The sequence below is a fragment of the Falco peregrinus genome, chromosome 13 (genome assembly GCF_023634155.1).
Source record: "Falco peregrinus isolate bFalPer1 chromosome 13, bFalPer1.pri, whole genome shotgun sequence".
In the NCBI taxonomy this organism is placed as follows: domain Eukaryota; kingdom Metazoa; phylum Chordata; class Aves; order Falconiformes; family Falconidae; genus Falco; species Falco peregrinus.
This window is the reverse complement of record NC_073733.1, coordinates 4,465,416-4,479,494: the sequence shown is the minus strand read 5'-3', so window position 1 is coordinate 4,479,494 and position 14,079 is coordinate 4,465,416. Positions and strand designations below refer to the sequence as shown.

Below are 14,079 nucleotides of genomic sequence, written 5' to 3'. Positions count from 1 at the left end.
CAATCTGTGTACACTGGACAGTAAAGCTGAGGCCTCTTGTGGGCCTTATTCATAATTGCAATTCTTAAGAAGGGAAAAGTGATGTATGTGGAGTGTTGCTTACATCAAATGTTTACCAGGCTTTGCAATCCTTTGCTTCTTTACCCCCAGATTCAAATACTGGAGTTCAAACTCCCATTTCTTTAGACTTTAACCAATAAGTATGGTGAACGCAGCAGTCTCTGAAACACATTTAATGTTTTTAAATTTTTAAAAAAAGGGTATTTTGTAAGAGTCACTGCCAGAACTAGCTCCATCTTCTTTGGTAATCATGGCCATCCCATGTTGCAGATTCCGCCACCACCCACCCCAAAATCCTAGTATCTCAACTCTCAATGCATTGATCATTTGTTCTAACAAAGCTGAAGTACTAGAAAAGTATTCTACTAAAGTTACTGCTACAGACAGCTAGAACACAATTCTCTGTGTTGAAGACAGCTCTGCTATGTCATAATCTCATAATCTTGCATAGGAAACTGCTGGCCATCTGGAAATGAAGGCTTTATCAGTGATGTACAAGTAAGTGTTGTGTTGGTTTTAAGTTTCACAGTGTTTTGGACTTAATGGTATTTGGATTCTGGCCTCAAAACCTTTTATTTTTTGTTGAGATATTAATGCGCTAAACATGGTGACAAATGCTACCCTAATGAAGTTACTTGAGCTAATATGTAAATGGGTGCCATCGCCGCCCTTGTTCTTATAGTGTGAATGAAGAGAAGCGTCAGTTTCCAGTGATGTTTATTTGTTATCTTTTTGCTAATGTTAAACTGTGAAGTCAAACGTTTCCTTCTAGTGGCTGAAGGATGGAAAACAGGAAAAAACAAGGAACTGTGTGTAGTAGGAACACTGTGTGGTAGTTATAAGCCTGACTAAAACTCATGTAGGTGTTCCTGAGAACTCCAGTAGTTAGGGGTACTTACCCTACTTTGTGTGTAAACCCTGATATTTATTTCAAAGGTAACATAAGTCTGCACAGGTGCTGCTGTCCTGTAACAAGCGGTCTGGCTTTCCAGTGGTAGAAGGAAGAACACTCCCTTTGCAGGCTCTTTCTGTTCAAGTACTGAAGGAACAAACTGAAGTTTTGCAAAAGTTACTAGTTTCCTGTCCGGAGGCTCTAATCCTTTTGCAGATGACTAAATCTCTGGGACTTAATTGCCACAGTGTCTGAGCACCCTGCCGTAAGCATAAGTACTTGACCTAATCTATGACTAAATATAATGGGTTTTCCCAGGTAATTTCCCGCCCCCGCCCCCCCCCCCCCAAGATGGGTGGTAGTAGCTCATCTAGCTATTGCTGTATGATAGCGTTAATTTATCAGGAAAAGTATTTTAGTTGATTTTTCAACAGCAGATTCTCTAAACAGCTCCCTACAAACTTCTTCGTAACCTGGTTCTACTAAAAGTATGCTCTTTTAAGTCTTGTTTTGCTTCTGCTTACCTAGGCGAGACTTTATTCTGTACCGGTACCCTGCAAAGCCACCCACTTATGCTACAGACAATGGGTTTGAAGACAAGGTGAGAAGTAAGGCAATTTCCTACCCCTGAATACCTCCAGTCCCAATTAGTTGTAAACTGGAATTGAGATCTTGTAACTCCAGTGCTCTTGCACAGCTGAACAAAACCCCAAAACTGACTTCAGCTCATGGAAAAAACACCATGTTTGCACAATAGTTAACTCACTCAGTTGTAGTAGCATTGCTTCCCGTCTGAGGGATGGATTGTCTGCTGTTCTCCTGCTAATCTTTTCTGCACTTCAGCTCATTATTCGAAAGATACTTAATTTTGGCAGGAAGAGGTGACATCACAATTCCGGAATATTCTTTTATGTTTCTGAAACCTCTTTTGGGTAAAAAAAAAATATAAATATTTGGGTAAATTCCCAGTGGGCATTTGACTGATCTGACATGACAGGGTAGAATGAAGTATCTGGGTTGAGTTGAAGAGCAGAACAAGATACATTTATCATACTAGAGAATATGTTCTCCCCCCACCCCCGCTGCCTCTCTTTCTGAAGTCAGATGAGGTGTGCAGCTTTTCTTCCTGAAAAGGGGAAGTTAATGGGAATGGATTAATCTAACAAACAGATTCATTTCTATGACATACAGATGGAGCCCAGTTAAGAATGGGAGTTAATGGTACAGCTTATCTACAAAAGAATTACTGCTGGGGGCAAAAAGAAGGAACATAAGAAGTACTCTGTATTACCTCCTCTCTGATCCCTCTTGGTTTTTTCTGCAGTCATGTAGATGTGCCCACACAATTATGTGGCTGGCTCAGGCATGATGCCAGTGAAGTTGCTGCAGTGTGGATTTCAGTATGGGCTATTATATTTGCCATAATGGCTAGTCTGCTCTGAAATCTGTGCTACTGCAGCTTGCTTCTCTGTTGGTTGGTATTACTGTCTTTGTTTATATGTGCTTCTTTCTTTTTCCATGTAGTTTCCTGCATAGCTTAATCTAATTCCAAAATGAATTAACTTTAAAGATCAGGCAGTGGGCTCTAAATGTGTGCTTGTCCTCAAAGGCTTTACCACCAGAGGTCTCATTAACTGTTGGCAGCTGTCTGTTATTAGACTGCTGTACAGGCAGCAGCTCTTTCTGGTGTTGCTCATTCTCACAGTGAGATGAGAGTTTGTGTTGGCAGAAGGCATAGCACACGCTGAATTAAGAGCCCTGGCATCCCAGTTCCTGCTGCCTCACTGGAAGCATCTTTGCTGGCAGTGTGCTGACAGCTGCCTAAGGGCGTCAGCCAGTTACGGTTGGCTGTGGTCACATGCCAAGATGCGGTTCGATGGTAATATGTTTACTTGGTGTGTCAATGCATATGCTGCAAAAAGCATGCATCTTTTCAAAAGGCAGCATGATATTGCTTATTAAAAGCAAGGCTTTATTGAGGGTTAGAGAAGTAGATGCTCTTCTAGTCCCTCAGGTAGGGAAGGTGATGTGCCTTTGATACTTGGACAGTGTATCTCAGGAGTACTGCATTCGATGGCTTGTATTTATTTTAACTTGTGGTTTCAGAGGTAAGCTGGAAACAGACTATTATTTCATGTTTAATACAGCATGGTGTACGAATTGATAGTTTTTGTTTGTATAGCAGACAAACTTATTTAGAGACTTTACCTAAGATGCAGTTTAAAGGTGGTTCTACAGATTTTTCATATTTATGTTGAGAATATTTATTGTTTTCTTGATGATTTGGTGTCAACTCTAGAATGGAAGACTAATGTAGTCTTGAGCTAGGGTATCAAGTAGAAAGGTTTTACATCGTTACAGCCTTAAAGCCTTTTTTTATTATTTTCCCAGATTTTACTGTGTTGTTCCGGCAATGGCCATTATGACTCTGTGTACACAAAACAATTCCAGGAAAATGCTGCTATTTGCCAGGGTAAACTTGAAATCATTTTTCTATGGAAGAGAAATACGTGTTTTCATATGTTTATAGGCAATGTTCGTTTTGGTTTTCAGGGGCGGGGAGGAGAGAAGGTAGCTCATTTATTGTATAATAATATACACACATAAATCTAGCTGTTAAGAGATGTACTGAACTAAATGACTTCCAGAAGTCTCTTCTTCCCACCTGAATCATTCTGTGATCCTCTCCTTAACTGAATTTAATACAGCTAGGGCCTTGTTAACAGTAGTTAATATCTGAAAAAATGCTTACCTTGAAAACTGCAGCAGTTCTTATGGATCTGGTATTATCTTAATTTGGTTTGAGCTTTGTGTTGATTTGTTTAGCTGTATTATATGAGATCCTATACAAAGATGTGTTTGGCATGGATGAGGAAGAATTGAGGTCTGCAGTGGAGGTGTTTCGAAGTGGATCCAAGAAGAACAGAAACAGTGGCTCTGTAGGAAATGAGGATTCAAACTTTGATTGTCTTCATGAAAAAGTATCCAGAAATCCATCAGAAAAGAGGTAGTATTTTGGGAAGGGCATGTGTTAAAAAGGGAAGCAAAAATAATTAAAAACCTTGCAAAGGGCAACTTTTCTAAGGTTCTTTGAATGTTTGTGCGATATTATCTCTTTTTTCCTATCTCATGATACAAACAAAGTTGAAGTATATTGCAGAAGAGTGTGCTTTCCCTTGAGCTGGGAAGTGTCATGTAATTGAACATTCTCTGCTGCTGGCTATGTTGTAGTTGCATGTTATTCTATAAAATGACAGCTTGCTTGTAAATAAAATTGTTACTTATATAATCAGAATATCTTTTTTAGTGAGAAACTGTTACTACTTTTCTAAGCCTTTATAGCTCTGCAGAGGCAAGTGCATTGAAAAAATGAGCTCTGCTTTATTTTCTTGTTTGTCCTTTTTAAAGGAATCTGACCTCAAGCAGACAATTAAATGGTGGCATTATTCAAGCCCGGATCACTGGGGATAAGAGGAACAGGCAGAACGTACCTCCAGAAACCCTCATATCCCATGTTGTCCCAGTTACTAGAAAGGCTGAAAGGCTTGAGGAATGCCTCTGACCATTACAAAATGCTTTTGCAGATGACATTGGTTTCACAGAACTTAGAACAGGGTGTCTTGTTGTACTTGATAGTGCAAGAGTTTAATCAGCCAGTGGGATCATCTTCATCCTTTCCTTAATGCAAGCAGTAGCCCTCATTAGGGGTGGGTGTTGGAACAGGTAAAGGTCATCATGTTCTTGAAACTAGGAAAAGGGTTGTCCTGTGCTGCATCGTGGCCACAGCCAGTGTTTAAGAAAAAAATTGCCACTTGATGGCACCATGGTGCCTTTTCAGATCTTACGAACAGTTGGTTGATTTTAATCCTAGCTAGAAATTATGCATTGTATCTTTTGTAACCTTATTTTCAATTACTTAGAGTGGACGACTGGGAAGGCAATGATACTGACAATCCACAGGAAGATAAGTTCAAACAAGGCATTGAAGAAGAAAAGGTTTGTCAGTTAGGGAAGAATTCCTTATGGTGGCTTTTTGTTGTTCTATGATGTTACCCTTGTTAGGGCTAAAACCCTCTTTTCCACTTCCTTTAAAAATCAGTTTCTGTAAAGTGGGTGTCTTATTTCTTCCATCTGCTTGTCTTTTGGTATTGCCCATGAGTTTCTATTAAATCGGATAAGGCTTTTTCCTTTCTGAGATCCTCTTGTTCTTCTCTAGCTAATTTTTTTTTCCCACCTCCTCAAAGATGAAGCTTAGCAGATGTTTCCTGGTCCACTGTTTGTTTTTCCCAGAAATGGTTTGAATCAGTCAGTTTTGTTTTGAACACAGTATAAATCACTTTGAAATACTTTTAGAAACTTTAGAAACCTGATTTCAGATATAATGACTAAAATTCCCATCAACTTTTGAAGCTGGGGCTTCGTTGGTCTGGTTAGCTTCCTTTGATTCTTTTTGAGTAAAGAACATCCCAAATGTTACTCTGGAGCCAGTGTGTTTCTAACCTTTCCAAAGCCTGCTCAGCTTCTGAATGCCTAAACATGTTTTGATATTTTTGAGCTTTAGTTTTTAGGCAAATATAGCTGAAGTGAAAGTTTCTGGAAAATAGTGTGTGTACATCTTAAAATGGTCCACAGATGCTGGCAAGGATAGAGACTGTGCTGAACACGTTAAATGCACTTGTTAATGCTCGATTTTGACTTTTGTTTTTAGCCTCCAGAAAATCCATCAAAGATGCCTGTTCCTTATAAAGTGCTAAAGGCACTGGACCCTGAGATCTATCGAAATGTGGAGTTTGATGTTTGGCTGGACAGCAGAAAAGGTATCTTTAAAAAGGGGAAAACAAACCACTCTTTCTGTACAAGGCTCAATGTTCAATTTATGAATCTGAGGTCTATGTCACCTGTTCTGTCACAGCTGAAATACGTGAAGGATAATGGATACCAGCAGATACTTGTAGCTCATACATCTTGCTAGTAGCTGGCTTCTTGGCTTTATTTCAGAGTACGAGATACACTGCTTCTGACACTGTATAATGGTGAGAAGTTTACTAAAAAATTGACCTCTGCTACTTAATGACTATAGTATAGGTAATACGAACTCAAAGCAGAGTACAGAACTCTGTGTTACCATTCTGTTGTCTTGGACATCATTCAGATTTGAGAGTGTTTTGTTGCAGCATATGTGCAAGGACTAATGCTTTTTAAAGCACGATTTTGGCTTCAGATTTGTATAATAATTGAGATCTCAAATTTAGCATTGAGATCTGTCAAATGAGTTTTTTTCTTGCTTCCCAGCTCTCCTGGGCTTGAACATTCTGGAGAGATTTCATGGTCTCTGTGGCTTGGGATAGGTTGCTGCTTCTTGGCATACACTATGGCTGATCTGTAAAGCAAGAAGTTACCAAGAAAGAAAAGTTCTAAAGTGGTGTTTGATATCTGACCCAAAGTGCTTTGCATACTAAAGAACACCAGCATTTTACAACTGCATAAGCAGTAATGAGGGTCATTAAAATTCTTGGAACAGTGTATAGTAACTAATTATCTATGTAGAGTACTGACATACAGAGAATCCAGGCAAGGAATGGAGAGAAAAGCCTACTGAAATCTAGCAGCCAGGAGACTTTAGGCAATGTTAGTTTTTCCTGGATAACATCTCGGTTTTGCCAAGTGCCACCAGTACTCTGGCAAGACAAGTCATGTCCAACATTCTTAATACCAGGATTGGTATTACATGCAGGATTAACTTGCTACTATCACAAAGGACATTGTAGTATTGAAGCAGTAGTGCTGTAACTGCATTATCTGGATGTTATTGATCTCCTGTGACTTAGCCTGGTTATGGTCTGTTACAGGAACATCTACAGTTACTTTGCCATTATTATGGGGAATGTTTGATGCATAGAAAATGCGTAACTCAGTTGGCCTATAATTTGTAGTTGGATGTTGTCATGAAGTACTTGTAGGATACTTGAAGAAAGAACAGTAGTTCAAAGGCTTTTTCCTTTTTATTTATTTATTCATTTATTTTTAGAGCTTCAAAAAGCTGACTACATGGTGTTTGCTGGGAGACAGTACTATTTAGGAGACAAGTGTCAGGTTAGTACTCAAAGGAGACTCAGTTGTGAAACTATTAAAACTGTTTCAAATGGAGTGTGGTAAGCCATAAAATCATCTGACTTCATAGATTTTTCCAAGGCTTTCCTCATTCTCTTGTAGCTATTAATCTGACTTTCTTTTTAATTTAATTTATTTCTAAAATCTACCTTTAAGCATTGGGTAGCATGAAGGAAAAGCTGCTTGGAAAGACATTGTGAACCAGTGACATATGTTCTGTGAGTGTGGAACTTCCAGACCAAGAGCTCAAAATGCAGAGGGTATGCATTTGAGGTAGTTTTCTATTAGATTTTCAGTGGGGGTCAGCAACAAGTCTGGACAGTCTTCTGCTTAACAGTAACGTAGCAAATATTTTTATAAAATAGAAAGGTAAGAGCTAAAAAGGGAGGAATAACATGATCTGGTCAGGATGCTGAAAGGAAGGGCAGCTTTGTTTGTATTCCAATGTTGTATGTAGTGAGGGCTTTTTTTTTTTTATTGCTGTTTGAGGTAGTGCTGATGATTCACTCTGACTTATTTCTGGCTGAGCAGAGCTTTACTTCCCAATTTCCTGTTTTATCTTCTGTTCTCCTGAAGTTCTTAAATAGCAGTCTTCCTTGGTACTTACCCGCTTGGCACAGTATATAAAAATAAGTTAGAAAGCAGGTATCTTCTTAGCTCTCAGTCACTCACAAGAGTGACTTCCCCCACCCCCCCGGGCCCTTCTTCCCTGAAGTTAGTACAGTGCTTTTTATTTTGCTTGTTATTTTGAAGTCTTATTTGAGATTCCGGGGCCAACTCGGTGCCATAGGAGCAGCCTTTGTTGTTAGTGGTTTGTAGACAGTATTTTGAATGCGCTGGTGATACACTTTGGCTTTTTTAGAGCTTCCCTTGCTCTCTCTCCAGGTACGTCTGGAGCCAGGAGGTAAGTACTACAATGCTCACATCCAGGAAGTTGGACAGGATGGCAACACATTGACTGTATTCGTTGAGGAGCTGGCAGAAAAGTAAGCAGTTTGGTGATGACTTCATGTTTGAACTTTCTGTTTGAGTTTGTATATTCACAGATGCTTAAAATAGGATTAAGATACTTCAGAAAGAAAAAAGAACCTAGGCTTTTAAAGTGAGGCTTTGCTTCCTACTTGGTTGTTGCTCTTCAAATAGAATGTTGCAGGAGATTTTTCCTCTTGGATTTCTAATGACCAAACCCATTATTGTAATGCTTTCTGTGAAATCTTGCTGCTCTTTCTTCTCTGGAATGTGAAAGTTATCTTTGCAGTTTGGGCTTAATTCATGGATAGCACATTACCCTCTGCTGTTGGTTTCTCTATAGAGTTTTTATGTTGTACCCAAACAACTAAGTAATTGGTAGTTCTGGTGAGTCTAATTACTTTCTCCACCTTGCTGTTCAAAGCATTTGCTCTCCTCCAAACCTAGAATTCAGCTTGATGACATACTGCAGAAATTCTATGTTGTTAAAATGCTTTCAGGTGTACTGCTGAAGGCATACAAATGCAGGGAAGAATGAACCAGGAAGTCAATAGTGTTGAGACTAAATCTAGCTTTATTAATAAACAACTAACAGTAATGTGTGCTTGGTGTCAGAGAAACAAATACTTTTTTTATTTCCACAAGGTCCCTACACTCTTAAGTTTGTGGGGTTTTCTATTTTCTTTTTAGTGTTGCTTTAGCTTATGTTGTTGTGCAGTTAAGTTTAGTGTATCCTTGTGGCGCTGCTAACATCAGTGTTCTTCATGTAGGCATACAATCCCTTTCACAAACTTAAAACCAGTGACACAGGTGGCGCCCGTCTTTGCTTGGAATATGGTTCCCAGCCGAAAAGGAGGAACCTATCAGAAAATAACAGGTGGATACTTCTCAGGAATAGGTTTGTACAAGGTTTCCACAAACATTCCTTCCTTTGGAGCTGGGCGTAGTGGGGGGGACACTCACGACAGTTTTAACAGTAGCAGTCTGGATATTGGAAGTGACTTAATTCAGCCTGTGATATAAAACTTGGTCGCTGCAGGGATTTGATGTCAAGTGATTCTTCAGAGGGATGAATTTGCCCTTGCAAAAGAGCAAATCCATTGAAAATACATTGCAAATCTGGTATTGCTCAAAATTGTCAAAAAGAAAGTTGGCACCCAAGAACCATGCATAGAGACTGGGTCTGTGAACCAAAAACCTTGTATGATTTGGCCTTAGCAGAGATGCATGGACAGGTTAGGGCTTCCCCAGCCAATTAAATACGGATTGTATTTGTTTAATTTAGGGAATATTTTTAAAATAAATAAATGCAGCCTTCATAAATAGTTTTTAACACAGAGTACTGGTTTGATCAGCTGAAGTTGGGAAGGTGTTCCCATGTGAGATGCTTGTATTCTGCTTGTAATTTAGAATGCCCACTTGGGCCTTCAAAATAAGGGTCTGAAATTTACATACTTAAAATGTACTTGTCCTGGGATAGGTCATTGCCTCATTCTTTTCTGTGTGTCCAAATACTGACTCTTCTCAAATGGTAAGGAGAACGTAGCTCTGGAGTCAGCTTTTAAGGTGTAAATCTATCTTTTCTGTCCTCAACTGAAACTACAGAAATGGATATGAAAACACGGAAGAGAATGCTTAAGAAAGTTCGTGGAAAGGAAGTCTTTATGACTGTGACTTATAGTAGGGGTCAGCCAGTTCTTCCACCCCGGCTCCAGCACCATGTTTCTTCGGGGCGCTCTCCTCCAGTTCACTGCTCACAGGGTGGTGGAAACATGGTGCCTTATGAACCCTACCATCCTCAGAATCCTCCTCAAAGACATAACCGTGGATTTGGGATGCCAAGGTACGAAGCCTTGAAAACCTGTCTTGAGATCACTGCTTGTTTTCTGTTCATTCTTGCTGCAGACTAGTCAGGAGAGACTTTGTGCTATTGAATAGGTAAAACTACAGTGAGTTCCATCTGAGAGGCACTTCCTGGTAATTGCACCTTTTGCCCTTTAAACTTAGGGGATCTGCCCGATTTATAAACAGGCACAACATGGTTGGCCCTCAAATAGCATTCTACCCCAGTCCAGGAAAGAGATGCTATGAGAATTTCTCCTGCAGGTCCTGGTAAGTGACTACAAACCTCTTTACGAAACCTTGCTCTAAACGAGTTGGGGAGGATGGTGGTGTGCGGAGGGCTGAGTCGGCTGTCAGTGGCACAGCATGAAGCAGCAGATTTATTGGGCCTCTCCAAAAAGAACTGAGTTCAAACTGAGCAATGAAAGCAAGGTGGGACTGCAGCTGGTGGTGATTCTTGACCTCCTCTCGTGTTTCTAAAGCTCCTACAGCCGTAGCCGCCGCCAGCTGCAGTGTGTGAATAAGGAGTGTCAGTATGGGTTTGTCCCAGGGAATGGAGAGGAGCCTCAGGGACCCGAAGAAACGATAACTTTCTATGAAATTGAACGAGAAGACAGCGCTGCTTTTCCTGCTTTACCAGTAAGTTATGAAAATGTGGTGTGTGAAAATCTCGGGGGGTGGGTGATGTGGGGGGAAAGCTGTACAAATGTGCAGCACTTCTTAACCTAAATACACAGCAGCTTGTTGCTTTCTAGCAGTGAATGTGTTTTTGAGAAGGGAAGGCTCAAATGAGTCTAGGTCCAGTAAAACCTGCTTAAAACTTCAGTTTTTCTAAATGTTCCCCTTTTTTTGTCCCTCCTCTCACCACAGCACTTGGTTTTGCTTTAGTATATTTTCATGAAAGTAGGGTAACATTCCTTCTTTCTGTTGCAGTTTGAAAACAAAAAATATCCTTTCCTACTGTGGATGTTTGTCTAGCGCTAAATACTGTGGGAGAAAGCTTTTCACTTGTTTGCCACACTGTAATTTATCATTTATTTAACTAGATTCAGAAACTATTGTATAGTGATAGCCTGGATTGTTGCTATGAATTTATACTTGTGACGTTTTGGGCTAGCATGTTGTTCCTGAAGCAGTTTCTTCTGCTACAGAAACAGGAGAAAATTCCAAATGTATACTTCTCTTAAAACAGTTTTTGTGTTGGGTTGTAGTTAGTGGCACAGTGTGTTCTTAATAAAATAAAAAAGTAATAAGTAATAAATATTTTCCTTTTATTTGTATTCTAAGCCTAGTACAAAGCTGGGAATACTACAAAAAAATCAATCGATACCTAGGTTTCTCAATGGGAAAGCAGATCTTTATTTTTTTTAAAGAAAACCCTCGTAGGTGTGAATTTCTTTTTACTGTGTTGAGGCAGTTAACTTTAACAAATGTTATATTTAAATGAGAGGGGGAACCTGCTCAGGGCTGTTTCAGCAGCAGCCATTTTTTAATTTGTCCTTTTGCTAGCTCTGTAATCTTTGCTCTGATTTTCCTCCCAAGAGTGTAAAGAAGTAAGGACAGATTGTCCTGCAATTTTTTTTCCTGACGTGAAACCAATGTAGTTTACTAGCTTTTCCTCCTCCCCATTGCTAAACTATACACCTGCAGCTCCTAATGAGTATTTTTTCATTTTCATTCAGTGACTTTGTTATTGTCAATGCCAAAGCCTTTTCTCTGTCTGTTCCTTGTCTTGTTTAGTAAAGGAATATAACATTTCCTGGGGAAAGATGCATCTCGCAGAAAACTCTGCCATCCTACTAGAGGCCTGGTGGGAGAATCTTCTGACCACCTCTGCTTCAACCTTGGAAATCTTACAAGCCTCTCTGAGCACTTTATCGATCTCATACTCACCATGTCTTCTGAGGAGAATTTTGAGTCTCACCTTAGCCATCACTAAAGAGTGAATCAACTTCTTTTACTCAAGCATCTCAATCCTATAGTCCTGCTTCAGAGAACTCTATATTTTAAATTGTGGTGCAGCCAAGGACTGACTTCAGTGCAAAGACAAAGGGCATGTGAAGTGTTAAGAGTCCTATGGGAAACCTTGATGGGTGCTGCTTTCCAAAAGAGTCAGGCTTGCATGTGTGGGTGAAGTTAGTGCAGGCAGTGGTGTCTATGCCAGCAGCTGCCCATGGGTTTCACTAGTTGTGACTAAAGATAACAGTTTTTTTCATGATAATTAAAGTATTTGGGTGAACTGATTGGCTGGTGATGCAGTGGGAGTGCTCCAGGATGAGGAACACAGGAGCATTTTGGGGATAGCAGTCTTAGCTGTTGTCTGGGGTCTGCTCCTTCCTTTAAAGCTTTGTTTGAGCTTGAGATAAAGCTGGCTAAGTTTTGGGAGGGAGCAGCTTGACTGTATGGCATAGTACAGTAGCAGGTCTTCAAAAATTACTTTAAGCATGCTAGGCAGAGCAAAAGGTGAAGTGTGTCCACAACTGTGTTGCCACGGTCGAGGCACATAGGAATGGACACACGTGGTAATTCTATTAAGTTTTGGTTGCAGCAAGATTGGTCTGCCAGCCTGTTTCTACTGTGCGTGTCTGTATGTAGAGCATGGAAAGAGTTTAAACTATTTCTAAATATACACTTTTGACTTTGCTTTTTAGAGCGAAGGTAGCCCTGCTCCTGTTGTTCATGGTCGACCAGGATTTTGGTTAGCAGGAAGAAGCCCAAGCTCTGCTCCACCTAACAAGCAGACCCTGAATTCCTCAGAGGAGGAAGAGGAAACAACCGAAAATGGTGAGTTCTTAAAGGATTAGTGGGTGAAAAGAAAAGACAAGTTTAGAAGATCCTCCATATGCTTTTGATTGTCAAAGTAGGTTCCTTACATCTCCTTAATACCTGTTTATTGCAAGTTTGAATATGTGTGTAAGCACGTTGTTTTTCTTTGTTGTCTGATAGAAATGTGTTACTTCTGTTTAACTTGCTACGTCATCACCCTTGTGATTGTGTAGATCTGTAAAAAACCAAGTTGCTCCTTAAAAAAATGCATGCTGTAAATTTGGAAATGGCAACATTGATACTTGGTGGAATAACAAAATGAGAGAAACACTCAAGATACAGTACCTCTTCTGCACAAAACAAGATGATACTGAAAACAGCACATTAATGCATGCACTGAAATGTAGTGGTGGTAACTTCAGCTTTAGGCTTTTTTGTTTGTGGTTTGTTTGGTTTTTTTCTGAATCCGTTTCCTGGTCTCTCCCTTGTAGGGAAATTTCATGAGGAATATATCTATGCACCTCCAGGTAAGTAAAACTTTAGTCTTTACTGCGAGAACACTCAGTGAATGTAGTGCACTCATTATGACCTTTTTATAAGTTTCTGAAGGATTAGAATTCTCCTTGTTTGGTTGGGGGGTTTTTTATTAATTTTGCCTGTACTCTCCAGATCCTGACTGTGAAACTGCAGCAGTATTTAGTTCAGCAGAATCTACAGCAAACTTGGTAAGCTTTAGTTGCTGTCTGTTCAGATTAGGAACCCTTGAAGTGTGTGGCATTCTTCATAGAAACTGTCCTTGGATGCATGCTTAACATAGGAGGTCAGAGACTTCTTTTGGAAGAAAGGAATGATAGTTTCATTTATATATTCATCCCCCCTTTCCCTCCCTGAATGGTAAGGGTTTTATCTGAGTCTGCAAGTACAGTCTAAATTGTACTAGCTATATTAATGATTTTCCAGCTTCCTCCCTGCAAAGGGAAAGTGTGTATGAGTGCTGTTTACTACTCTTGCTGCTCCATAAAGCACTTGTTTTTACCCTTCAAGTCCTATTCCAGTTAGTCTTATTCCTCCACTGTGGGATTAGAGAGGTCTCACCTCTGATAGAACTGATTTTGGAGTATTGTCTTTTTGTAATCTGAAACTAAATCTTTAGTTACCTAGTGGTCTGCAGTGGGTATGAAAGCCAGTCCTGTGCATGTTGGAATAAAACTGCTTTTACTTGAGTTACAAACAATCCTCTGTGTGTGTGTTTAGTTCATAAATAAAAAAAATTAGGGGTGTGGCATGTGTGCCTTGTGACTACTTTGCCTTTTAAATGGTTCATGTTTTGCTTTGGAATCCCTTCAGGATGAAGGGACTGTTTCTGCGTCGCCTCAGAATGGAGTGGCTTCCTACAGCTATCACCAGAAGGTAGTATCTAGTACTTTGTGGTAAACCCA

At 39.9% G+C, this 14,079-nt stretch overlaps 1 protein-coding gene across 1 annotated transcript in view; it reads left to right on the top strand.

The window, feature by feature from the left end:
- Nucleotides 1-14,079, top strand: part of ALG13 (ALG13 UDP-N-acetylglucosaminyltransferase subunit) — a 30,737-nt gene that overhangs the window by 6,416 nt on the left and 10,242 nt on the right. Inside the window, exons 8-23 of the mRNA XM_055818207.1 lie at nucleotides 512-558; nucleotides 1,481-1,553; nucleotides 3,344-3,425; nucleotides 3,779-3,959; nucleotides 4,873-4,948; nucleotides 5,661-5,769; nucleotides 6,981-7,045; nucleotides 7,949-8,049; nucleotides 8,803-8,930; nucleotides 9,638-9,875; nucleotides 10,040-10,144; nucleotides 10,357-10,513; nucleotides 12,526-12,658; nucleotides 13,132-13,167; nucleotides 13,310-13,365; nucleotides 13,988-14,050. Of these exons, the coding sequence (XP_055674182.1) occupies nucleotides 512-558; nucleotides 1,481-1,553; nucleotides 3,344-3,425; nucleotides 3,779-3,959; nucleotides 4,873-4,948; nucleotides 5,661-5,769; nucleotides 6,981-7,045; nucleotides 7,949-8,049; nucleotides 8,803-8,930; nucleotides 9,638-9,875; nucleotides 10,040-10,144; nucleotides 10,357-10,513; nucleotides 12,526-12,658; nucleotides 13,132-13,167; nucleotides 13,310-13,365; nucleotides 13,988-14,050 (1,650 nt within the window). The remainder of the gene's footprint in view (nucleotides 1-511; nucleotides 559-1,480; nucleotides 1,554-3,343; nucleotides 3,426-3,778; nucleotides 3,960-4,872; nucleotides 4,949-5,660; nucleotides 5,770-6,980; nucleotides 7,046-7,948; nucleotides 8,050-8,802; nucleotides 8,931-9,637; nucleotides 9,876-10,039; nucleotides 10,145-10,356; nucleotides 10,514-12,525; nucleotides 12,659-13,131; nucleotides 13,168-13,309; nucleotides 13,366-13,987; nucleotides 14,051-14,079) is intronic.